Source organism: Stenella coeruleoalba (genome assembly GCF_951394435.1).
Source record: "Stenella coeruleoalba genome assembly, chromosome: 7".
NCBI lineage: Eukaryota > Metazoa > Chordata > Mammalia > Artiodactyla > Delphinidae > Stenella > Stenella coeruleoalba.
Genome location: NC_137153.1, coordinates 115,789,765 through 115,812,412, shown reverse-complemented (window position 1 = coordinate 115,812,412; position 22,648 = coordinate 115,789,765). Strand labels below are relative to the sequence as shown.

The following is a 22,648-nucleotide window of genomic DNA, read 5'->3' as shown; positions in this document are numbered from 1 at the left end:
ATCTTATTTCTTTCTCTTATGTTGCAGTGTTCCTCTCTTTGTCTTTTAACTTTGCTCATGGGATATTTTGGTGTACAGAAATTTTTCATTTTTATGTAGTCAATTCTGGTTTAGTGAATTATTTAGTTAAGTTCTAGACCTTAGGTTTCAGTCCCTTGGCTTAGCCTGGAGTGTTTTTTTTTGTTTGTTTGTTTGTTTGGGTTTTTTTTTTTGCGGTATGTGGGCCTCTCACTGTTGTGGCCTCTCCCGTTGCGAAGCACAGGCTCCGGACACGCAGGCTCAACAGCCATGGCTCACGGGCCCAGCCACTCCACGGCATGTGGGATCTTCCCGGACCGGGGCATGAACCCGTGTCCCCTGCATCGGCAGGCGGACCCTCAACCACTGTGCCACCAGGGAAGCCCAGCCTGGAGTGTTTTATAAGTGTCCTCAACAAACAAGCGTACAGATCCAATCTTCCTCTCAAAGTGGGGTGCTTCCAAAGCTGCAACATAAAGTCCTATTCCTGCACTTCAACTGGCATGACCTTGGGAAAGTCATTTTCTTTCTCTGGCTCACTGTTTTTCTACCAGTCAAATGGTGGGGATCAAATAATACCTCTTTTGCAAGGCTGCCAAGAGGTTTAGATGGCACAAAAGTACTACTTAAACTTAGAGGGAGGTGTTTAAAGTGTGGAGTTCCTGCTATTTTGAGGGCTCTGTTGCACTGTGCTCCACGAAGGCATACACTCTGTCTGGTTTCCCACTGATCCCAGCCCTGGATGCTGGGCCTGGCACAGAGCAGGCTTTATGGCATGTGCTGGCGATGGAGATGAAAGAACTCACCCCACAGGAACTGACTCTGCCCCAAGGCTTGCTGCTGGAAGATGCTAGAATTGCCTGGATGCATCTGAGTGGGAGGGTGGGCCCAGGCTGAACCAGGCCGCTGACCCCTGCTGTCCCGGCAGGGTTATCCACCCCTGACGAAGATCCTGGCCAGTTTCTTCGGGAAGTTGCTAGGACAGGACATAGACCCGCTCAAGAACGTGCTGGTGACTGTGGGTGCCTATGGGGCCCTGTTCACAGCCTTCCAGGCCCTGGTGGACGAAGGAGACGAGGTGAGTGGGCAAGACCAGGGCTGGGTGGGGGTGAAGGGTCAGGGTGGTGCCGACCCCAGCCAATCTGATCCTTGTACCAGGTCATCATCATCGAGCCCTTTTTTGACTGTTATGAGCCCATGACATTGATGGCAGGGGGTCGCCCTGTGTTTGTGTCCCTGAAGCTGGTAAGGATGCTGGTCGGGGTGTGGGTGGGCAGAGGGGTCCAAGGAGTGTGCTGGGTTGAACCCTGGGAGGTGGGAAAGAAGGAAGGAAGTGCAGGAGGGCAGTTTCTCCAGGATGAGGAGAGGGGTGTCCAGAGCCCGAGAGGAGAGACAGTGGGGAGAGATGCCTGGGGGGAGGAAGGCTGACTTTCTAGAGATGAAAGTCATATGGGTAAGTATTGCCACCCCCTCCCACCTCCTCTTGCAGAGCCCCAACCAGGATGGGGAACTGGATTCCAGCAGCAACTGGCAGCTGGACCCCACGGAGCTGGCCAGCAAGTTCACATCTCGCACTAAAGCCCTTATCCTCAACACACCCAACAACCCCCTGGGAAAGGTACCTGAGAGACCTCCTCTGGGGACCCCTCCAGATTGGCTCACGTCCCTGCTCTGTTACTCTTGTGCTGCCATGGGGCCTCAGTTTCTTTGTCTGTGAAGTGGGAGGACTACCTGCGATGGGCTCTGAGGACCGAAGCTCCCAGAGGTCCCAGGGCCTGGGGCAGGGATCCCCAGGGAAGGTATCAGGCCTCGGGTGGTGGAGCGGGCTGGACATCTCCATGACTTCCCCATGAACCTGGGCCAGTGACTTCACCTCTCCAGTTTTTCGTCTGGAAAATGGGAACATGACAGAACTGATGTGAAGGAAGACCCAGGCTTCCACCTGTGTCTCTCCTTTACTGTCACACCATTATCACACTCAAAACGCTTCTGACACCAGATATGTGGGTTTTTTTCCCACACTAAGTAATTATGTGAGACCAGCTGGGTGTCCCACAAGTCAACTCAATTTAATTCAATTCTGACACTGTCTACCTGGAGATGGCGTCAGATCCCACAGGTTAAGGGCTCAGTCTCACAAGTCTGCCCCCCACCCCACTCCAGACACCAATCACAAGTCGAGGTTGTCACCTGTGCTGCTGACCTATGGTTGTAAATCTGAGGTGCCCACAACCCCCTCCTCGGTTCAATTAATTTGCTAGAGTGGCTCACAGGACTCAGGGAAACACCTACTTACAGTTACCAGTTTATTAAAGGATACGATAAAGGATACAGATGAACAACCTGATGAAGAGACATGTAGGGCGAGGTCTGGGAGGTTCCCGAGCACAGGTGCTTCTGTCCCTGTGGAGCTGGGGTGTGTCAAGCTCCTGGTACCTGGATGTGCTCACCCACCTGCAAGCTCTCTGAACCCTGTCCTATTGGGATTTTTATGGAGGCTTCAATTATCAACTCCATTTCCAGCCCCTCTGCCCTCTCTGGAGAAAATTCCAAACTTCCAATATGGCTTCGTCTTTCTGATGATCAGCCCCAATCCAAGAGCCCACTTAGGGTTGCCTCATTAGAACAAAAATGCTTCTAGTGCTCTTTTTTTTTTAAATTTATTTATTTTTGGCTGCAGTGGGTCTTTGTTGTTGCGTGCAGGCTTTCTCTAGTTGCAGCGAGTGGGGGCTACTCTTTGTTGTGGTGCATGGGCTTCTCATTGTGGTGGCTTCTCTTGTTGCGGAGCACAGGCTCTAGGTGTGCGAGCTTCAGTAGCTGCAGCACTCGGGCTCCGTAGTTGTGGCATGCGGGCCCTAGAGCATGTGCGCTTCAGTAGTTGTGGCATGTGGGCTCAGTAGTTGTGGCTCACAGGCTCTAGAGCTTAGGTTCAGTAGTTGTGGCGCACGGGCTTAGTTGCTCTGTGGCATGTGGGATCTTCCCGGACCAGGGCCCGAACCTGTGTCCACCACACTGGCAGGCGGATTCTTTTTTTTTTTTTGGTTATAAATTCATTTATTTATTTATTTATTGCTGAGTTGGATCTTCGTTGCTGTGCACGGGCTTTCTCTAGTTGCGGCGAGCAGTGGCTACTCTTTGTTGCCATGCGCGGGCTTCTCATTACGGTGGCTTCTCTTGTTGTGGTTGTGGAGCACAGGTTCTAGGCGTGTGGTCTTCAGTAGTTGTGGCACGGGGACTCAGTAGTTGTGGCTTACGGGCCCTAGAGCACAGGCTCAGTAGTTGTGGTGCACAGGCTTAGTTGCTCCGTGGCATGTGGGATCTGCCCAGACCAGGGATTGAAGGCAGGCGGATTCTTAACCACTGCGCCACCAGGGAAGTCCACTTCTAGTGCTCTTATCACTTAGGAATTTACAAGAGTTTCCAGAGCCCTGTGTCTAGGTCAGGATCAAAGAGCAAATATTAGAACAAAAGATGTTTCTAGTGCTCTTACCACTTAGTAATTTACAAGGGTTTTAGGAGTTCTGTGCCAGGAATTGGGGCAGATATATATATATATATATATGTGTGTGTGTGTGTGTGTGTGTGTATATATATATACATATATACATACATATATATGTATGTACACACACACACACACACACACACACACACACACACACACACACACATATATGTGTGTGTATTTTCTGTTATCTCACAACCAACTTCACAGGGTCACTGTTGCAGGGATAGGATGGGACAGAAAAGCCCTCAGCACCGGCTCTGGCCCTGTCTGTTCATCTCTCTAAGCAGGCCTCTCTGTTTGGGGATGGTCCCTGCAGGTGTTCTCCAGGGCAGAACTGGAGCTGGTGGCCAGCCTGTGCCAGCAGCATGACGTGGTGTGTATCACCGACGAGGTCTACCAGTGGCTGGTCTATGACGGGTGCCAGCACGTCAGCATCGGTGAGCCGAGCCGGCCAGGGTGCCCCCGTTCCCCTGGACACTTGTGGCAGGGCCTTGAGCCCAGTCTGGGTGTCAGCGCAGGCCTGTTGATTAGGACCGAGGAGTCTAGACCCACACAGGTCAGGTGACCTGGGGCAGTGACTTCACCTCTCTGAGGACAGGGGAACACATGGCATCTGCCTCCCAGGGTTGTCATGAGGGTGAGCTCAAATAAGTCGTGGGAGTAGCTTAGCACATGGTGGAGTCTGGAGCGTTGAGAGCCTGAGTGCCTGCTGGGGTCCAGCCCCCACCCCTCCCCTGCCCCCACCCCCATCTCAGCAGCTGCTTTCTTTGGCCTTGGGCAGCCACCCTCCCTGGCATGTGGGAACGCACCCTGACCATTGGCAGCGCTGGCAAGACCTTTAGCGCCACAGGCTGGAAGGTGAGTCAACGAGGGCGGGGGTGAACCCCCCCTCTACAATCCTTGGTAGGCGAGTCTGGCCTGGAAATCCAGAAGGGGTTTGGTCAGGCCCCGAAGAGCCTCACCTCCTACCTATGTTGCTGGTCCAGGTGGGCTGGGTCCTAGGCCCGGAGAGTCTGCTGAAGCACCTGCGCACCGTGCACCAGAACTCCATCTTCCACTGTCCCACACAGGCCCAGGTGAGGGGGGGGGAGGGGGGGGCAAGAAAGGAGTTCGGGCTGGCTCCAAGGTCAGGTCACACCTGACCTGCTTGTCCCTCCGCCCTCCCCAGGCTGCAGTAGCCCAGAGCTTTGAGCGGGAGCAACTGCACTTCGGCCAACCCAGCAGCTACTTTGTGCAGCTCCCACAGGCCATACAGCGCTGCCGAGACCACATGATACAGAGCCTGAAGTCTGTAGGCCTGAGGCCCGTGATCCCCCAGGGCAGCTACTTCCTCATCACAGACATCTCGGAATTCAGTGAGTGGGACTGGCCGGGCTGGGCCAGGTACAGGGCCCTGGAGGCTGCTCAGGGCTCAGCCTGGCCTCTGTCCCCCAGAGAGCAAGATGCCCAACTTGCCTGGAGCTGCAGATGAGCCTTACGACAGACGCTTTGTCAAGTGGATGATCAAGAACAAGGTGGGCTGGGCCTCTGCCAGGGCCGCTGTGTATGTTTTACAGGCTGTGCACTGCTAAGGGTGCCTGACCAGGGGGCTGATGCGCCAAAGTCCAGCCAGTCCTCTGCCTTGAGCCGTGGCACAGGGTTGCATCCACTTCAAGGAATGGGAAGCCTGTTTTCAGTTTGCTCAAATATGCCTTGTGGGCTGGCAGGAATTCTTGCCCTCTCAGGGCTTCAGTCTTCCCATCTGTACAGTGAGGAGCTGGCCCATTAACTCTGAGGTCCATCCAGCTCAGAGCTACGACTCTAAGACTTATTTCTTTTTTTTGCTTGTTTGTGGCGTTTTTTTTGTTTTGGCCGTGCCACATGGTTTACAGGATCTTAGTTCCCCGACCAGGGATTGAACCCGCGCCCTCAGCAGTGAAAGCGCAGAGTCCTAACCACTGGACCATCAGGGAATTCCCTAAGACTTATTTATTCTATGGCTCTGCCCTGACCTGCCTGGCTTGGAATGATGATTTGGGATGCTTTTCCTCTGACCTTGATGCAGCACTGGGAGGTGCTGCACTGAACTAATTTTCCTTCTCCTGTCTCATCACGGAACATCTCTGACCCCCTGGAGCCCCCCAGAGGCCTGCTGGGCTGTGGGGCCGCTGAGACATGGGCTTCCTCCTCCACAGGGCTTGATGGCCATCCCGGTCTCCATCTTCTACAGCGTGCCACATCAGAAGCTCTTTGACCACTATATCCGCTTCTGTTTCATGAAGGTAAAGGACAGGCCTGGGGGAGGGAAGACCTCCCCAAGCCTCCCCATGCCTCCTGCGGGTGTGGGGAGAGGGGTAGGACCAATCTGTGTTGGTGCAGGATGAATCCACGCTCCAGGCCATGGACAAGAAGCTACAGAAGTGGAAGGATGACCTCAGGCCCTGACATCACCCCCTGGGCCCTGCATTGCCTGCTCCCTGCACACTCTGCAGGGCTCTGTCTTTGTCCAGGTTTCAGCCATTCCCAGGTTGGGGGTAGATGGTACTGGAGGATCTCTTCTCTGTAACACAGAATAACCTCAGGGAAGAGCCCCCCTTTTGGTCTTGGGACAGTCAGGAGCACTTCCCCATGGCGCATAGCTGTGTTCCTGTTGCAGAGGTGAAGGAGGCCTGACCGGGGCCTCTCCCTGGTCCTCCCTGTGCTGGGCTATATGGTCTTGGGTCCCCTCTGGCCTCCCCAGACTCACCTGGGACTCAGAGGGCAGAGTTCAATAGTGTACTGACCTTGGGTCTCAGCACTGGCCCCAGCCTTGCACTGGCCCCAGCCTTGCATTGGCCCCAGCCAGGCCTCAGGCATCCCTCCCTTTCCTTATCTAAGCTTGATTTTGGAAAGTTGCCCTTAGGCTTGACTCTTCAAGCCAGTACTTTTGCCCATAATAAAGTTTTAAGTTATTCAGACTGTTATTGGCTGCTTCTCTCTGCTTCACACCCTGGTGCTGATTGCAGATGGGGGCTTAGTCAGAATGGAAGGCAACTCCCACCTCCCTGAACCTCAGATCCCAGACTCTCTTTGTACAAATGTGTTTTGAGGCCCAAAGAAGGGCAGGGACTTGGACCTTGTCTGAGGCCACCCAGTTAGTTAATGGTAAAACCAGGCCTAGGGGCTCAGATGGTATGTGTTACCGTTGGTGGTGGTGGTGGTGGTGGTGGTGGTGGTGGTGGTGTGTGTGTGTGTGTGATGGGGGCCTCAGCTGAGTGTCTCACAGGGAAGACTCGGACAGTCACACCCCACAGGGATCAGAGTCCAGGCCAGGATTGCCAGGGATTACATAATTAGACAGAAGGGGAAAGGAATGTTTCCCCTAACATTTACTGCTCACCCCTGTATGCCGGGCACTTGGATGTGCACCATCTCATTAAAGGACCCTCTGAGACAGGAGTTACTGCCTCCATTTTACAGGTGAGGAAACCGCTTTGGAGGTGAGGGGACTTACCTGAGGCCATCCAGCTGGTAAAAGGTAGAAATGAGATTTGATCCCAGGGGTGGGCCTCCCACTGGAAAGCAACGCAACTCCTGAAATCATTTGGAAGGTGGTGCTGGGGAATTGTCTTGAAGTTGCATTTGCATAGCAAGCTCATGGGTTTTGCTCATACCACATATTTAATTGGGGAGCTGATGGAAACATATAGGATAATAAAATACAGTTGGTCTTTGTCCCTGGTTCCTGGCACAGAGCTCCTAAAACCCTTGTAATTTCATGAGTGTTAGTAGTGTCTTTTGTTATTCAAAATGAACCCCTTCAACCATGTGATTAGAGGGTCAGAACTTTCAGCCTCAAACCCAGACCTCAGAGAGGGAAAAGGGACTGGACATTGAGTTCAGTCCCATGGCTAATGATTTAATCAGACGTGCATATGTAATAAAATCCCACATAAAAACCCTGAATCACTGAGGCTCAAGGACCTTCTGGGCTGGTGAACACATCGATGCGCTGGTAGGGTGGCCCATCCGGAGAGGGCATGGAACCTCTGCACCCCCCTCTCCCAAGACCTTCGTCTATGTACCTCTTCCATTTGGCTGTTCCTGGGTTGTTATCTTCTCTAATGAAACTCTAATTGTAAGTATAGCACTTTCCTGAGGGCTGTGAATTGTTTCAGCAAATTATTGAATCTGGGGGGTGGTCATGGAAATGCCGGAATTTGTAGTCGGCCAGGCAGAAGTGGGGGTGGCTGGTGACCCCACTTGCTGCTGACATCTGAAGTGGGAGACAGTCTTGTGGGACTGATACCTTAACCTATGAGGTCTGTGCCAACTTGTCAGAATTTAATTGAAGTGTAGGACACCCACTTGGTGTGAGAATTGCTGTTTGGAACATACTTGGTGTTATGACAGGACACTTTCCTTTTTTTTTTTTTTTTTTTAATTTTTAAAATTATTTATTTTTTGGCCAGGCGGCACATGGGATCTCAGTTCCCAGACCAGGGATCCAACCTGCACCCCCTGCATTGGAAGTGCAGAGTCTTAACCACTGGACCACCAGGGAAGTCCCAGGACACTTCTTCCTTTCCCAACTATGACTTTGTGATACTATCACTGCTCCAAAGTCAAGATTGTGAAACAGAATAACAACTTGGAGGCTCAGGGTTGGAGCCCCTTTGCCATGCTACACATAGCCTGATGATAAGCAAGTCCTCAATGGGGTAAACCCGTAGATTTCTTGGATAGAACCACCCTGACCAAAGGTTTCATGTCTCATGAACCAATCCAGAATCTGCCCATAACTCAAATCTGTGGCTCTACAGAGGTTCCAGATCTTAGACTGAGTAACCTCAGCCAACCCGAGATGCAGAAATGACTTTGCCTTTCATTCAGATACGGGAGAGCGGGGAATGGTGAAACAAACACAAGCCCTGTAATGTTAACACACACTCTGAACTAGAAATGAATCTCTCCTCTACTAGGTTGTAAACTCCAGATCAGTATCTGCTTTCCCTACCATTGTGTCCCTGGCGGTTAGCACAGGGAGTTCCAGCCTCAAAATAGGATCTGCTTGATAAATATTTGTTGATTGAATGAATACTGACTCAAATTTATTATTTAAAAAAGAAAGTGTATCTCATTCCTTGCCAGTAGGAATGCAAACTGGTATAACCGCTTTGGAAGACAGCTCGGCCATTTCTTTTTTATTTATTTATTTATTTGGCTGCGCCGGGTGTTAGTCACGGCACACAGGATCTTCGTCGCCACGTGTGGGATCTTTTAGTTGCGGCATGCGAACTCTTAGTTGCAGCATGTGGGATCTAGTTCCCTGACCAGGGATTGAACCCGGGCCCCCTGCATTGGGAGCACGGAGTCTTAGCCACTGGACCACCAGGGAAGTCCCAGTTTGGCAATTTCTTACAAAGCTAAACATAGTCTTACTGTTGGATCCAGCAATCAGACTTCCAGCTATTTACCCAAATGAGCTGAAAATTCATGTCCACACAAAAACCTGCACATGAATATTTGCAGCAGTTTTATTCATAATTGCCAAATACTGGAAGCAACCAAATGTCCTTCAAAAGGTGAATGGATAGACACACAGTGGCATAGCCATACAACGAATAGTATCTGGCAGTAAAAAGAAATGAGCTATCGGGGACTTCCCTGGTGGTGGAGTGGTTAAGACTCCGCGCTCCCAGTGCAGGGGGCGCGGATTCAATCCCTGCTCAGGGAACTAGATCCCACATGCATGTAGCAACTAAGAGTTCGCATGACACAACTAAGGAGCCGGCGAGCCGCAACTAAGACCTGGCGCAACCAAATAAATGAATAAATATAAATAAATTTTTAAAAATTATATCTTCAACCTACTATAAAAGAAAAAGAAATGAGTTATCAAACCATTAGAAGATATGGAGGTGATCTCGGAGAGACAGCAGTGAGGTCTTAGTTCCCTGCCCAGGAATTGAACCTGCGTAGCCCAGATGAAAACCAGGAATCCTAGCCGCCAGAGCACCAGGGGCTAGAGGCTAGAAGCAAAGTGGCCCTGGCTCTTTCCCCCATTTGAGAGCAAGAATGTTTCAAGGAGGCAAAAACTGTAAAAAACAGGTACAAAGTTTATTATTAGAGACACAGCACTATGGGAGAGCACACAGAGAAACAGTTTGTTTATTTAAGTCGAAGCTGGGCAGAAATACACACCCAGAGAGAAAGGGTGTGGGCATCCTTTCTAATGGGGAGGAGTGGAGTAAAGAGGCGATTTAAATCACTTATATAGGACAGTTCTTCCTGGTCTTTGTTTACCTTTGGCCAATTATCTCGTTTCTTTTTTCACACATGACTGGTCCTAGGACCCTCCCCAAGCTGCGTGTGCAACTTTTTGCTAAGATGGATTCCACCGCAGAGGCCTGTGTGTATATGTCCACACTTATTATGGGGTGGTGTCCCCTCCCTTTTTGACCCCCAAGGAGCCTTCCTGCGCATGTCCAGACAGGAAGTTTTCCTTGACCTCAGGAGTGGTTATTTTATCTCTTTACTTCAGTAGAGCTCAGCTTCTGCCACTAGCTTTGACCTTGGAGCATCTGGGTGAGAACAGAGCTTCAGTGTTACTCCACTTGACAAACCCCAGCTGTCCAGCCCAGGGGCCCATCTATCTCCTACTTTAGAGGAACTTTAAATGCATGTTGCTTAGTGAAAGAAGGGAGTCTGAAAAGGCTGCATACTGTCTGATTCCAACTATATGACATTCTGGAAAAGGCAAAACTATAGGGACAGTAAAAAAGATCAGGGTCCCCGTGGTTACCAGGGGCTTGAGGGGTGGGGGAGGTAGGTGGAGCACAGAGGATTTTTAGGGCAGTGAATCAATTTTGTATGATACTGTAATGGTAGATATATGACATTATGCATTTGTCAAAACTGTTAGAATGTACAACACAAAGAGTGAACCCTAATGTAAACTATGAACAATGCATCAATATAGGTTCATCAACTATAACAAATGTACACATTAACACATGTGAACAACAGAAACTGAGTGAGGGTTATGTGGGAACTCTGTACTATCTGTTCAATTTTCGGTAAACCTAAATCTGCTCTAAAAAAGTAAAGTCTGATAATTAAAAGAGAGTAAATGAACGAATCTATAAAATAATTGGATTAAATTATTGCCAGCTCTGAATCACACTCCAGCTCTGTGCCTCAGGGTCCCCATGTGTAAAACCAAGCTGAGCTTTGAGTTTCGCGCCCGACGGGAGGAGAGAGGGTAGCTCTCCTATCGTCCAAGGGTTCAGGAGAGAACCGGATACCGTGCGTCTTCGGACACCCAGGCCTGCGATGAGCCCCGCCCACCCCCGGGAGCCCGCCCCCAGGAGCCAGTCCCAGGCCCACACGCTCCCTCAGCCCGGAGCATAGGGCGCGCCCTCGCACGCCATTGGCTCTCCGATTGGACGGCTCGGAGGAGGTGTTGGCGGAAGGGGTGAGTCTGATTGGCTGGGCGGGGCCGACGGTGTGCGACTAACATGGCGGAGCGCGGGAGGAAGAGGCCCTGCGGCCCGGTAGGTGGAGGGATGTGGGATCCCGCGGCAGGGCGCGGGGTGGAGGCAAGAGAAAGAGCCGCTTGGGGGCCCGTGGCAGGGCCTGGCCGCACCTCTAGCTCCCTGCTCGTCGCTGCTCCGCGGCCCGAGTCCCCGAGGTGCCGCATGCTCATGGCCTCAAGCACCCCTGTCCAGATGAGAACCGGAGGTGGGAGCCGGGGTTCGAGTCAGAGCCGGGACTGCGTTGGGTAACTCATTGCCCGGGGCCCGGATTCAGAAGACCGGACCCGGCTCGGAATCCCGAGCCCTTTCGTGGCGTATCTCTTCTGACACCAGGGCGACAGTGGGCAGGTCCTGTCCCTCTGAACCTGTTTCCTCTTCTCTCCAGGGGGAACTCATTAAACAATTTATTGAATGCTTACTGTGTGCCAGGTGTGGTCTCAGGCACTGGGGGTACGACAGGTCCCTGCCCTCCTGACGCTTTCTCTGGGCAGCAGGAGTGTGGCGTGGGGGGCGGGGGGAGGGTTCCCTCGTTTCCTCACCACCTCCATTTAAAGAGAGGGGACAGCTGTGGAGCAGCAAGTGGGACCTCCTCTCGGGTGTGACCATTCAGCCTCACTCCTATATCTCCTCCCACCCCTACTCCAGGGTGAACATGGCCAGAGGGTGGAGTGGCGAAAATGGAAGCAACAGAGTAAGTAAGGGACCGGGGCGGTGGGCTCAGATGGGGAGATGAGCGTCTGTGCTCACCTCTCCCCGAGGCCACTCCATCAGTGCACAGCTGAATCTTGGGGAAAAGCCACCAGATTTGGCCCCTCTAGGTCCCACAGTACCCAAAATGGAGAAGACAGGGCCAGAAGCCCTGGGAGGCTCCTTTGGCTGCTGTCTCAGCAGCATTGGAGAGCCCAGGCTGCCCCTACTGAGAGGACATCACCTCCTGGACTGCTCCAAGTCCTCCTCACGTCCAAGTCCCTCTTCCCTCCACCAATCGGGATGTCCTCTTATCCAGAAAAAGAGGAGAAAAAGAAGTGGAAGGATCTCAAGATGGTGAAGAAACTGGAGCGGCAGCGAGTGCAGGAGGAACAGGCAAAGCGACAGCAGGAGGAGGAGGCAGCTGCCCAGAGGGAGGATCGGGGTGAGCAAGCTGGGTCCTCGGTAGGGCAGAGAATGTTATAGCTGGAAGGGCCCTTAGGGGCCAGTGGGTCCAGACATCTTGTCCTGATGGAGAAAATGAGGCTCAGAGAACAGGAGGGACCCAGAAAACTGAGTCCTAACTTCCTACTTAGGTAGATTTCGATTCTGTGGAGGGTAAGCATCATATATCATCACTTTATGCCTCTAGAACCTCATCATTGTAATGATAGTTAATTTTTTTCCTTTTTTATTGATCACTGTGTGCTTTAATTTCACTTTTCATTTAAGTATTTTGATTTCATAATAAGAATGTCTCTTTTTTCTCATTAAATAATACATGCTCAAAACAAAACTCCCCAAACAATACAGAAAACAATAAAGAAAGGAAAAATCCCAGCAAACATTGCAGTTAACGTTTCTCCAGCTATGTTAACACCCACTTATATATAGGTAGGGAGGTATATAGATACAGTTTTACAAAAGTTGAGACTGCTTTATCCACACACTTCTGGAGCTGTTTTTTCTCATCCCACATTGTGTCCTGGATGTCCTTCCGTGTTCGTACATTTGGATCTACCCTAACAAGTTGTATCTTTCCTCCTCGGCCAGACCCAAAGGTCTGGAGGGTCAGGGGGCCATACTGTACCCTGTAAGCCCAGTGGTTACCAGTGATGATGGTGGCAGTGGGGACAGCAACTGAGCATGTCAGCTGTCTGACACCGGGAAAGCCCTTTATCTCCTGTGGCTCCCTTTGGACAACTCTGGGAGGGAGAGTGTGGTGGTCCCTCTGAAGCCAGCTGTCCTGCCTTTTGTGTGACCTTGGGTCACATATTTGACCTCTGTGGGCTGAAGGTTCCCCACCTCTCAGTCGGGATCATGGTATACCTACTTCCTAGGGTTATTGGTTAACTGTGCACATATAAAAGGCACTAAGAATAAATATTAACTCATTATCATCCCTATTTGACGCCTGGGGAACTGAGGTGGTAGGGGGCAGAGGATGTGAATATAGGTCAGTTCTTCTAACAGCTCCCTTGCCTGGCCCAGCGGTATGCCCTTCTTACGGGAGTCCTGGAGACCTCTGATTCCATTTTCTTCCTGGGGAGATTGAGGCCCAGAGAGGGGAGTTGGATCTATGCTGCTTAGCTCAAAACTCCTCACAGTCGGAAAATTCTCTAACTCTGGGCCCTGGGATTAGAGCAAGGGAGGGGAGGGATGGCCCTGGCCTCTCTGGCTGACCGTGAACACCCCTGTCCTGCCCAGGGCGGCACTACACCCTGAGCGTGGCCCTTCCGGGCTCCATCCTGGACAACGCCCAGTCGCCCGAGCTTCGCACCTACCTGGCCGGCCAGATTGCTAGAGCCTGCACCATCTTCTGCGTGGATGAGATTGTGGTGTTTGATGAAGAGGGCCAAGATGCCAAGTGAGGGGCCATCCAGCGGGCCCCGGGGCTCAGGGAGAAGGGAGGGGCTGCCATGATTGGCTGGGCTTCCCTTTTTTCCCTGCCTACTTGCCTGGGCTGAGAATCCCGTCTGAATGCCCCCACTGTAACCCTGGCGGGTCGAGTTGCAAAGCAGGGGCGCTGCAGAGGTCATACTGGGGGGAGGAGCTCTTGAAGGAAACCCGGTGGGCTTGAGCCCTATCTTTCTCTCTCCAGGACTGTGGAGGGGGAATTCAGGGGAGTCGGCAAGAAGGGGCAGGCATGCGTGCAGCTGGCCCGGATCCTGCAGTACCTGGAGTGTCCCCAGTAAGGGCATGAAGGACAGACTTGCCAGAGCATGTGGGAGGGGTGGTCACGGTGCAGGTCGGATGGGAGGTGGCCTCCCTGAGATCTGCGTCCTTTCCTAGGTACCTAAGAAAAGCATTCTTCCCCAAGCATCAGGATCTACAGTTTGCAGGTAAGGCCGTGGGGGCCTGACCCCCCTTTCCCATGGATCATCCCCCAGACCCTGAGAAATCATGGGACAGTTGGGAAAGCAGGCCCAGGCAGGGCAAGGCCTGTGGCTGGTGAGAAGCAGCAGATCTGTGGCAGAGCTGGAACCTGAACCAGGGTTCCCAGCCTTACCTTCCACCCCTCCGTGTGCCTCTGCACCTCCCAGAATCTAACTGGCCCTCCCCAACCACAGGGCTCCTGAACCCCTTGGACAGCCCTCACCACATGCGTCAGGATGAGGAATCCGAGTTCCGAGAGGGCATCGTGGTGGACCGGCCCACCCGGCCGGGCCAGGGCTCCTTTGTCAACTGTGGCATGAAGAAGGTAGGAATTGGAGGGTGGGTCGAGACACGTTTCCCAGACACACCCTGGCTACGGAGGGCACATGGGTGGAGAGCCCTGGCCCCAGGCATCTCTGCCTGCCAGTCCCCCATTGATGCAGATTTGGGCCAGAGAAGTACCTAAAATGGGGCTCAACAGATAAAGCCAGGAGCAAAATTTACTGTTTTAGAAAAATCAAATCAACAGAAGATAGTCCTTATACGAAAAACAAACCAAAAGAAAACCCGGGAAAATCAAGTTCACGATGCCTCTGGGGCTGTTCCAGAGCGCTGCCAAGCTGGGGCTTGGAGCATTCGTTTGCCACCTATTAACCCTAAGTCTCCTAGAGAAGGAGGCAGAAACATTTAAACAGAGGAGGATCCCCTCCCCTCAAAAAGAACAGATCTGAGGTAACTGGCTAAAAACAGAACCGGATGACCCAGACCCAGATGAAGAGAGAAATGAATGTGAAACCCGCAAAAGAGAAAGTGTCCCATCCTGAATTCAAAAGTGGGACAAGGGAATTCCATCATAATCCAGTGATTAGGACTCCATGCTTTCACTGCCGAGGGCGTGGGTCCAATCCCTGGTCAGGGAACTGAGATTCCACAAGCCGTGCAGCGCGGTGGGGGGAAAAAAAAAAACTAAAATTGGGACAAAACACAAACATCAAGTGTCCTTCCTCACAGGCTCCCATGTAGTCAGCATTTACTTCATGCCAGGCCCTGTGCAGTGTAACAACAGGTATTATTTATGGAACATCTTCTGTTTGACGATTAGGACACTAAGGCTCAGAGGGGTTAAGTGACCACTCAAACTGCTATAGCTAGTAAGTGGCATAGCCACCAAAATGTAGGAAACTGGGATTTAATCTACTCATGAAATACTTCCTACTCTGTGCCAGGCCTGGACCAGTGTCTTGCAGTAGTCGTTTTGCAAGAATGGTCTCTTGGACTTCCCTGGTGGCGCAGTGGTTCAGAATCCACCTGCCAATGCAGGGGACACGGGTTCGAGCCCTGCTCCGGGGAGATCCCACATGCCGCGGAGCAACTAAGCCCATGCGCCACAACTACTGAGCCTGAGCTCTAGACCCCCGAGAGCCACAACTACTGAAGCCCGTGCACCTAGAGCCCGTGCTCCGCAACCAGAGAAGCCACTGCAATGAGAAGCCCGTGCACCGCAACGAAGAGTAGCCCCGGCTCACTGCAACTAGAGAAAGCCCGTGCACAGCAACGAAGACCCAATGCAGCCAAAATTAATTAATTAATAATAAAAGAATAGTTAGTCTCTGTGAGCAGGTCTGGCCCAGGTGCCGGGGAGCGGGGCTCGAAGGGTGACCTGGACCCCTGAGGTGCCCCTGTGTCTGGGAGAGCAGCGACCCCCGCTCTCCTGCAGGGGACAGCACCAGTTTCTTCTGGCTTCTTCCCAGGAGGTGAAGATTGACAAGCACTTGGAGCCTGGACTCCGGGTGACGGTGCGGCTGAACCAGCAGCAGCTCCCAGGTACCCTAAAGCGTCCCCAACCTGGCCCGCCTGCGGGCTCGGAGCCACTTCCTTGTCCCCTCACCCCGTCTTCACAGCCTGTCTGCTTCCCCTCCAGAAAGCAAGACCTACCGTGGAAAAGTCGTGTCGTCACAGGACCCTCGCACCAAAGCTGGTCTCTACTGGGGCTACACGGTCCGCCTGGCCTCCTGCCTCAGTAAGGACAGAGCTTCCTCCTCTGAATATCCGTCCTCTCTCTCTGGGAGGCCACAGAGAGCCTTGCTTGACCCAGAAGTCAGGCCGGGGTCCTAACCCTACTCACTTGCCGTGTGACTTGGGCAAGTGCCTTTCCTTCTCTGGGCCTTGGTCTCCTTGAGTGCACTGCCTGGAATGCTTTTAAGGCCTTCTGAGGAAAAGCATCTTTAATAATGTCTGCCATGGGGTCGGGAATGGGGGCAAAAGGGCCAGATGAGTCAGCGGTCCACCACTTGCTTTTGGAGCTCCTTCCTCCCCACCCTCTGCTTTGTCTCCCCAAGCTGGTACACGCACGGTCTCTGCCTGTTCCATCGCTGACTTCCCAGCAAGAGTGAGGGGCCTGGCTGTGGCTCTCTTACCTAAACCACGCCCCCCAACACGTACACGCAGCCAAGTGGCAGTGGCCTGTGGGGTACAGAGCCCCCAGTGAGCTGGCCTCCCCCGCAGGTGCTGTGTTTGCTGAGGCCCCCTTCCAGGACGGCTATGACCTGACCATTGGGACATCAGAGCGAGGCTCAGACGTGGCCTCCGTCCAGCTTCCCAACTTCAGGTGGGTCCAGCCAGGGGAGGAGGAACGCAGCAGGGGACGGGACTGGTGGGGGCAGAGCTGTATGGACCGGGCCCCTGCGCATATGGGGGGCTGAGAGCCCTGGGGGCTGCACTCAGTGACCCCCCTCCTGTGGGCGCCAGGCACGCTCTCGTGGTGTTTGGGGGCCTCCAAGGGCTGGAAGCTGGAGTGGATGCTGACCCCAACCTGGAGGTGGCTGAGCCCAGTGTCCTCTTCGATCGGTACGTCAACACCTGCCCCAAGCAGGGCAGCCGCACCATCCGCACCGAGGTGAGCCCGCCCGCCTCCTCGACCTCCAGGCCCAGCCTGCTCACCACCAGCAGGGGCTGGAGCCTTGGGGTCCGTCCAAAGGGGGGCGTTGAAACCCTCTTCCCGTCCCCCACCCCGCCCAGGGCTGCCCTGAGCCAGCCTCCTCTAGGCCTCCTCGCCCCCTTTAGCTCTCACCACAGCAGAACTGCAGCAGGGACAAGTTGAGAGTGGGCTGGGAGTTGGGAATCCTGGGTGCTGGTGCCCATCCAGCTGCTCCAGGAGCACCTGGCTGACCCAGGAGACCCCACCCATCCCTGCTCTAGGCCTGTTCCCTTAGCTATACGCTCCGTGTTCCACTTCCCCGTGTCTGACCCTGGTGGGCAGGGCAGCCCTCCTCTCTGGCACCTCTGTCCCATGGGGGACAGGATGCGACCAGCTCGAGAGCTTTCCACCTGGGCAGCCACTTCTGAGGGCAGCACAGAACGCTGTACCTGTGGGCACTTCCTGGGGGAAGGTGCCATTGCTTCCACTGGTCTCAAAGGGTGGTGACCAAACAGGTGGACAGCCTCAGTCTACCTGTCCCTGAGAGCCCTGCCAGGGCCAGGTGTCGCACGCTTGCCAGCCACAGCCTCCCAAGCAGGAATCCCTGCTCCCACCCTTCCGACAGCTACACAGAGGGCCCTCCCTGCCCGTCACCTGCCCCTCCCGCTCCCCGATCCTGGGAGGCAGCTATTACGATCATCCCCATTTTACAGAGGAGGATACCTAGAAGCAGAGAGGTGAGGCCCTTTCCTGGCCAGTGACAGATTTGCAGGATGAAGCTGGGCCTGTGCTTCATAACCCCCCTACCCCAGGCCCTGCTGAGGGCAGCATACCCCAAGGGGCTGGGTCCTGGGCAGTGGGGCACCTGCTAGCTTCCCAGGCCCCAGCCTGTTGCTGTGCTTCTCTTCCAGGAAGCCATCCTCATCTCCCTGGCTGCCCTGCAGCCTGGCCTCACCCACGCGGGTGCCCGGCCCAGCTGAAGGTTCTGTCGGGCCCAAGACGGCACAGAAACAGTGGTGAAGCCAGAGGTTCCCACGGGTCACCTGGGACAGACACACCAAAGACTTGTCTCCAAAAATGAACACCTTTAATTCGACCCAGTCCCCCCGACCCCACAGTCTGGCTGGGGCTGCCCTTACTTGCTGCCTGCAGTGATGGCCTTAAGGCTGCCTGTCCGTGCCAGGATATTTGGCACAAAGAGCAGCCCTGAGGCCCGCTCAATGCTCTCGATGGGCACCAGGAAGCGCTCCAGCGGGACCGCCTCATCCACAGGCGCGTTGGGCATCACATAGGAGCGGAGTTCGATCTGCCCGTCTGCTGCCTCCAGGATCAGCACTTTGAAGAAGTGGGTGGGCACTGCCACGTGGTTCTTGCCAATTACCTGGTACTTCACATAGGACTTCCCATCAGCCTCGGTCCTGTGGGCAGACCCAGGCACACATGGCCTTTTAGGGCTCCTGGGGGACTTGGTCAGACCCAAGGCCACCGCCTCCAGGGAGCCTTCCCTGACCCGACCTCCAGCTTGTGTCAACCTGCAGGACCACCCCTCAGCGTGAGGCTTCTTTGCCCTGCTTGGCTCCCCCAGGAGGCTGGGAGCTCCCTGCAGGGTAGAGAGTCACTCTTCCCCTGTTTTCTTCATGTCCAACACTGGGTCAGGTAGAGTGGGTGGTGGCAATAAACGCTGCAGAAAGAATCAGGCCTTCATTCACATTCATCCGTGTGGCCCCTCGATTACTGTCTGTCTCTCCCTGTGGAGGGTGGGCACCAAATGGGCAGGGCTGTGGCAGCGGAATTCCCAGCACCAGCACAGGGCCTAGGGCAGAGCAGGTGCCCGGAGCACCGGATGGGTGACTTCAGGCTAAGCCTCCACGGCGTCCGCTCCATTTCAGCAGGCCAGAGGAGGCACTTGCTAATCAAAGTACATCAGTGTCCCAGCCAGCGCCTCAGCAGGCCTGTGCTGAGCCCTTACTACGGTGACATCCACCATCCCGCTTTGTGCCTTAAACAACCATGTGGTAGCTAATGGGTATTATCCCCATTTTACAGGAGAGGATGTTGAGTTCATTTGCCCACTGCACCAAGAAATGAGGTGACAGGGCCTGGATTCCAGCCCAGGCAGAGCCAGCTGTGTGGCCACAACCTCTAGCCTCACTCATCCCAGTGCTCAGCAGGCTAGAAAATCACCAAGGAAGCTCCGAAGAGCTCAGTCCCTTCTACCTGGGAGGCCGGGCTGCAGAGGGACAAGAGTAAAGGCTCAGGGTCAGAGAGATGGAGTTCAAACCTGGCTCCAGGGGAAGCATAGGGGAAGGCTGCTCCAAGTAGGGGAGACCGAAGGCGAGAGCCTAGTGCAAGAGTTTCTACCCGCGCAGAACACAGAGTCAGGTGGATGTGAGAAGAGATGACACAGGAGAGAGGAACAGGGCAGACTCAGGGCCTGGTGCCCACGGGCAGAGGAGATGTCTAGGTGGGTACCCCAAAGGTCTCTGTGGAGTAGAACTGGGGATCCCGAAACAGGGAATGGACAGATTCGCCAAGAAACCAGATGAGTGGGGACCTGGCGGTGTTGACACAGAGCCTGGGGGGAGCCTGGACGGGATGACTGGGAGGTGCTGGTGTCCCCAGGCCCCCCAGCTCTAGCCTTACCTGGGCAGGAAGAGAGGCCCCGTGCAGACATAGACATTTTGGTAGGTGCGGGTCAGGCTGCGGCTGTACCGTTCCAGGTTGTTCCAGGCATTCTGGTTGAGGTGGGGCACCTGGCAGGAGAAGTGGCCTTCAGTGAGACTGGCTGGAACACTTGCAGTTAGAGGGCTGCCCCAGGCCCTGAGGGGCTGGCACTGGCATGGTGCCAGAAAGTTCCAGCGTGGGTGGGGGGTGGGAACAAGCAGGTGGAGGAAATGGGTTCATGGAAGGAGAGTCACTTAGCCTACACAGTCACATGGGTGGGGCCCGGATAGAGCTCAAGGAGGTGCTACTTTCGTCCAGCTAGAGCGGGAGAACTAGCATCCCAGGTCTCAGAGCTGTTTCTCAGCTCCAAAGAGCCATATTAAGGAACGGAGGAAACCTCCCAGATAGAAACAGGCCTGCCCACTGCCCCCAGGGGCTCATGGGAAGACCAGCTCTCCCAACCATCTCTCCTTTCCTTTTCCTAGTCTGAACCGCATGCAGAGCTCAGCGGGGAAGGTCAGGAATCTGCTCCTGACTCCACCACTTGAGCTCTCCAGTCCTCAGCACGGCGTCTAGTCAGATGGGTAGGGAACTGTGCTCCTGGGTGAGCACAGTCAGGTCAGAGAGGCTAGGACCTCACAAGCCTCACTCAGAGCCTGACATCCGTCTCCACGTGGGTGTCAGGCCCCGGTGGGAACAGGGCTAGAGGTAGGGCGGCTAGTCCAGGCGCACAGCGACTGCTACTAACGGCCACTGCATGCAGCTATCTTTCCTTTTACTCCTGGAAGGAAGGCAGGGTAGGACAATGGCTGAAAGCTCAGGGTTCTCTAGGCAGGCTGCCTGGGTCTCCTCCCACTGTGACACTGCGCCAGTCACTTTGTCTATCCGAGAATCACTTCCCTCATTATAGCCGGTATTTACTGAATGCTTGTCATGGGCCAGAAAGTGTGCTCAGTACTTTTACGTGCATGGTGTCCTCAGTTCCTCAGCGCCTCTGCACGAGGTAGGTGAATAACAGTTTTATCCCCATTTTACAGACAAGGAAACTGAAGATCAGGGAGGCGCCCGGGGGCCCTCGGTTAAGATCAGAGTGCAGAGTGGGTGCTCAGCGCCCCACCGCTCCGTCCCTTCCGCCTGCGGCGCGCGGTGTGTTTAGCCAGGCGCCTGGCGTAAGGCGCGCACTCGGTAGCTTTCCTATCTGCAGAGGAGCAAATCGAGGCTCAGAGGCGAGCGGTGGCCTCGCCTTCCGCCGCCGGGGCAGGGGTCGCAGGCGATACCTGGGGCGCGATGTTGCTCAGGTAGAAGGTGTCGTTCATGGCCTTCTGGCTCCAGCGGTGGTTGCCGGCGGCGGCGAGATGGCCGCGGTCGAAGCCGCTGCCCCCGTAGTCGGCGTTGGTGGCGCGGTGATACGCATGCACCGAGTCGTCCTCGTGGAAGTCGCAGGAGCGGCGGTCGCCGTCGCCGCGGAGATTCTCAGGCCGCAGCTGCTCGACCACCCAGAGCGCGCAGCGGGTGCGCGGGTCGTAACACAGCATGTACGACTCACGGCTCTTGAGCTGCGCCACCCCGGGCAGCCCGTACTTCGCCAGCTCGCCGGGGCTGCCGCCCGTCGGAGCCCCGGGCACGGCGGGAAGCCCGGCCGCCGCCGCCACAGGCAGCACGGGCAGCCGGCTCAGCAGCCCCGGCGCCGCCCGTGCGTCCGCCCGCCGCCGCCAGCCCTCGGCGGCTGCACCCAGCCCTGCACCCAGCGCCAGGGTCAAGCCGCCCCGAAGCAACTGCTTGGCCATGGATTGTGGCCGGAGCGTGGATGGAGAGCGGTCCGCGGAGACGAAAGAAAGCCTCGACCTCACGCGTCCGACCCGGGAGTCTCTGAAAGGGGCCGCACAGGCCTGCGGGGCCCACCGCGAGGATAGCGCCAAGTGGAGGAGTAAGACAGCGGAACGCGGGTCCCTTCCACTCCCGAGCGCTCCAAAGTATTAATATTATACTCAGCAAGCCAACAGTAGGCGTCAGGACCGGCCCAACTGGACCTCCCGGGGCCCTTCCAGGCGTCACCACCGGCCCAACTGGACTTCCAGGGGTCCTTCCTTTGCCCTTGTTAAGACTGGGCGCTGAGAGGGCGTGGCATCGCCGTCGCGGTTTGTGATTGGCTGCCCCCAGAACCGGCTCCGCCCCGCCAGGTCACCTTGGTCTCCACCGAGGGATCCTCCCGCTCCGCCAACTAAGATCCCGCAAGCCCCCAGCGGACAAAAAAAAAAAAAGCTTTATAAAGGTTCATACCTTCTAAATCACTTAGAGGACTGAGCTGGGGAAATAAATCAGGAATGCAAGGATTCCCCACCGTATTACTTATAATAGAGGCCGGGGAATAAGCAAAATATTCGGAAATAGGCACTGGTTCCGGACATTTTTAGCACATTAGAATAGTATCTAGACCATAAAAAAAAATATATATATATTTTTTTCGGTATGCGGGCCTCTCACTGTTGCGGCCTCTCCCGCTGCGGAGCACAGGTTCCGGACGCACAGGCCCAGCGGCCATGGCTCACGGGCCCAGCCGCTCCGAAGCACGTGGAATCCTCCCGGACCGGGGCACGAACACACGTCCCCTGCATCGGCAGGCGGACTCTCAACCACTGCGCCACCAGGGAAGCCCATAAAAATATTTTTAAATCATACAGCAACTTGCTCACCACCTAACGTGAAGGGAGAGACAATACACAAAACTCCGTATCAAGAAAATGAAAATTATATAATAGTAATTACATCAACGAAGAGAAGACCAACATGTTATCGGTGATTTTCTCCAGATTGTGGGCTGTGAACGACTTGTTGAATTTCAAAATTTTCTCAATCTAAAAAATAACTTGCTATGAAATCATAATGTAATAATACCTTCTGCCCCAGTGCACACTCTCTCCTCCCTACAACTGCAAATTGCAGTTGTTAAAGAGTTGAATAGGCTCTTCCAACAATTTCCTA

The 22,648-nt window shown here is 54.4% G+C and overlaps 3 protein-coding genes across 7 annotated transcripts in view; 2 read left to right on the top strand and 1 right to left on the bottom strand.

Annotated features, from left to right (window-relative positions):
- Positions 1-6,461, top strand: part of KYAT1 (kynurenine aminotransferase 1) — a 33,394-nt gene extending 26,933 nt beyond the window's left edge. For both annotated transcript variants that reach the window (XM_079926250.1, XM_079926249.1), the window contains 10 exons: positions 947-1,096; positions 1,177-1,263; positions 1,508-1,636; positions 3,843-3,963; positions 4,308-4,384; positions 4,513-4,602; positions 4,695-4,881; positions 4,961-5,040; positions 5,701-5,787; positions 5,885-6,461. In XM_079926250.1, coding sequence (XP_079782376.1) covers positions 947-1,096; positions 1,177-1,263; positions 1,508-1,636; positions 3,843-3,963; positions 4,308-4,384; positions 4,513-4,602; positions 4,695-4,881; positions 4,961-5,040; positions 5,701-5,787; positions 5,885-5,950 — 1,074 coding nt within the window. In that variant the 3' untranslated portion in view covers positions 5,951-6,461. The remainder of the gene's footprint in view (positions 1-946; positions 1,097-1,176; positions 1,264-1,507; positions 1,637-3,842; positions 3,964-4,307; positions 4,385-4,512; positions 4,603-4,694; positions 4,882-4,960; positions 5,041-5,700; positions 5,788-5,884) is intronic.
- Positions 6,462-10,740: 4,279 nt separating this feature from the next.
- LOC307188727 (putative methyltransferase C9orf114) lies at positions 10,741-18,129 on the top strand. Of its 4 annotated transcripts, none has more exons than XM_079926259.1 (13): positions 10,741-10,961; positions 11,668-11,713; positions 12,029-12,154; positions 13,417-13,576; positions 13,811-13,900; positions 14,002-14,051; positions 14,280-14,410; positions 15,837-15,909; positions 16,007-16,105; positions 16,591-16,693; positions 16,834-16,981; positions 17,628-17,739; positions 17,914-18,124. In XM_079926259.1, the coding sequence occupies exons 3-12, from the start codon at positions 12,064-12,066 to the stop codon at positions 17,727-17,729; spliced, it is 1,047 nt and encodes a 348-aa protein (XP_079782385.1). In that variant the 5' UTR covers positions 10,741-10,961; positions 11,668-11,713; positions 12,029-12,063; the 3' UTR covers positions 17,730-17,739; positions 17,914-18,124. The 4 variants fall into 4 exon arrangements, with proteins under 4 accessions (XP_079782385.1, XP_079782382.1, XP_079782383.1 ...); XM_079926256.1 differs by lacking the exon at positions 10,741-10,961 and adding an exon at positions 10,990-11,040 and having other exon boundaries at positions 17,914-18,125; XM_079926257.1 differs by lacking the exon at positions 10,741-10,961 and adding an exon at positions 10,990-11,040 and having other exon boundaries at positions 15,840-15,909; positions 17,914-18,019.
- A 5-nt stretch (positions 18,130-18,134) lies between these two features.
- On the bottom strand, positions 18,135-22,617 carry ENDOG (endonuclease G). Its single transcript, XM_079926260.1, has 3 exons — positions 20,944-22,617; positions 19,646-19,755; positions 18,135-18,420 (listed from the first exon to the last, which is right to left on the bottom strand). The coding sequence occupies exons 1-3, from the start codon at positions 21,451-21,453 to the stop codon at positions 18,138-18,140; spliced, it is 903 nt and encodes a 300-aa protein (XP_079782386.1). The 5' UTR covers positions 21,454-22,617; the 3' UTR covers positions 18,135-18,137.
- Positions 22,618-22,648: the final 31 nt, after the last annotated feature.

Coding starts and splice junctions, on each gene's coding strand:
- LOC307188727 (XM_079926256.1), top strand. CDS start 11,005: ATGGCGGAGCGCGGGAGGAAGAGGCCCTGCGGCCCG. Junction 14,411..15,836: donor TCAACTGTGGCATGAAGAAG/GTAGGAATTGGA, acceptor GCTTCTTCCCAG/GAGGTGAAGATTGACAAGCA. Junction 15,910..16,006: donor GAACCAGCAGCAGCTCCCAG/GTACCCTAAAGC, acceptor CTTCCCCTCCAG/AAAGCAAGACCTACCGTGGA.
- ENDOG (XM_079926260.1), bottom strand. CDS start 21,453: ATGGCCAAGCAGTTGCTTCGGGGCGGCTTGACCCTGGCGCTGGGTGCA. Junction 19,756..20,943: donor TGAGCAACATCGCGCCCCAG/GTATCGCCTGCG, acceptor TTCTCCTGCCAG/GTGCCCCACCTCAACCAGAA. Junction 18,421..19,645: donor GGGCCTCTCTTCCTGCCCAG/GTAAGGCTAGAG, acceptor GTCTGCCCACAG/GACCGAGGCTGATGGGAAGT.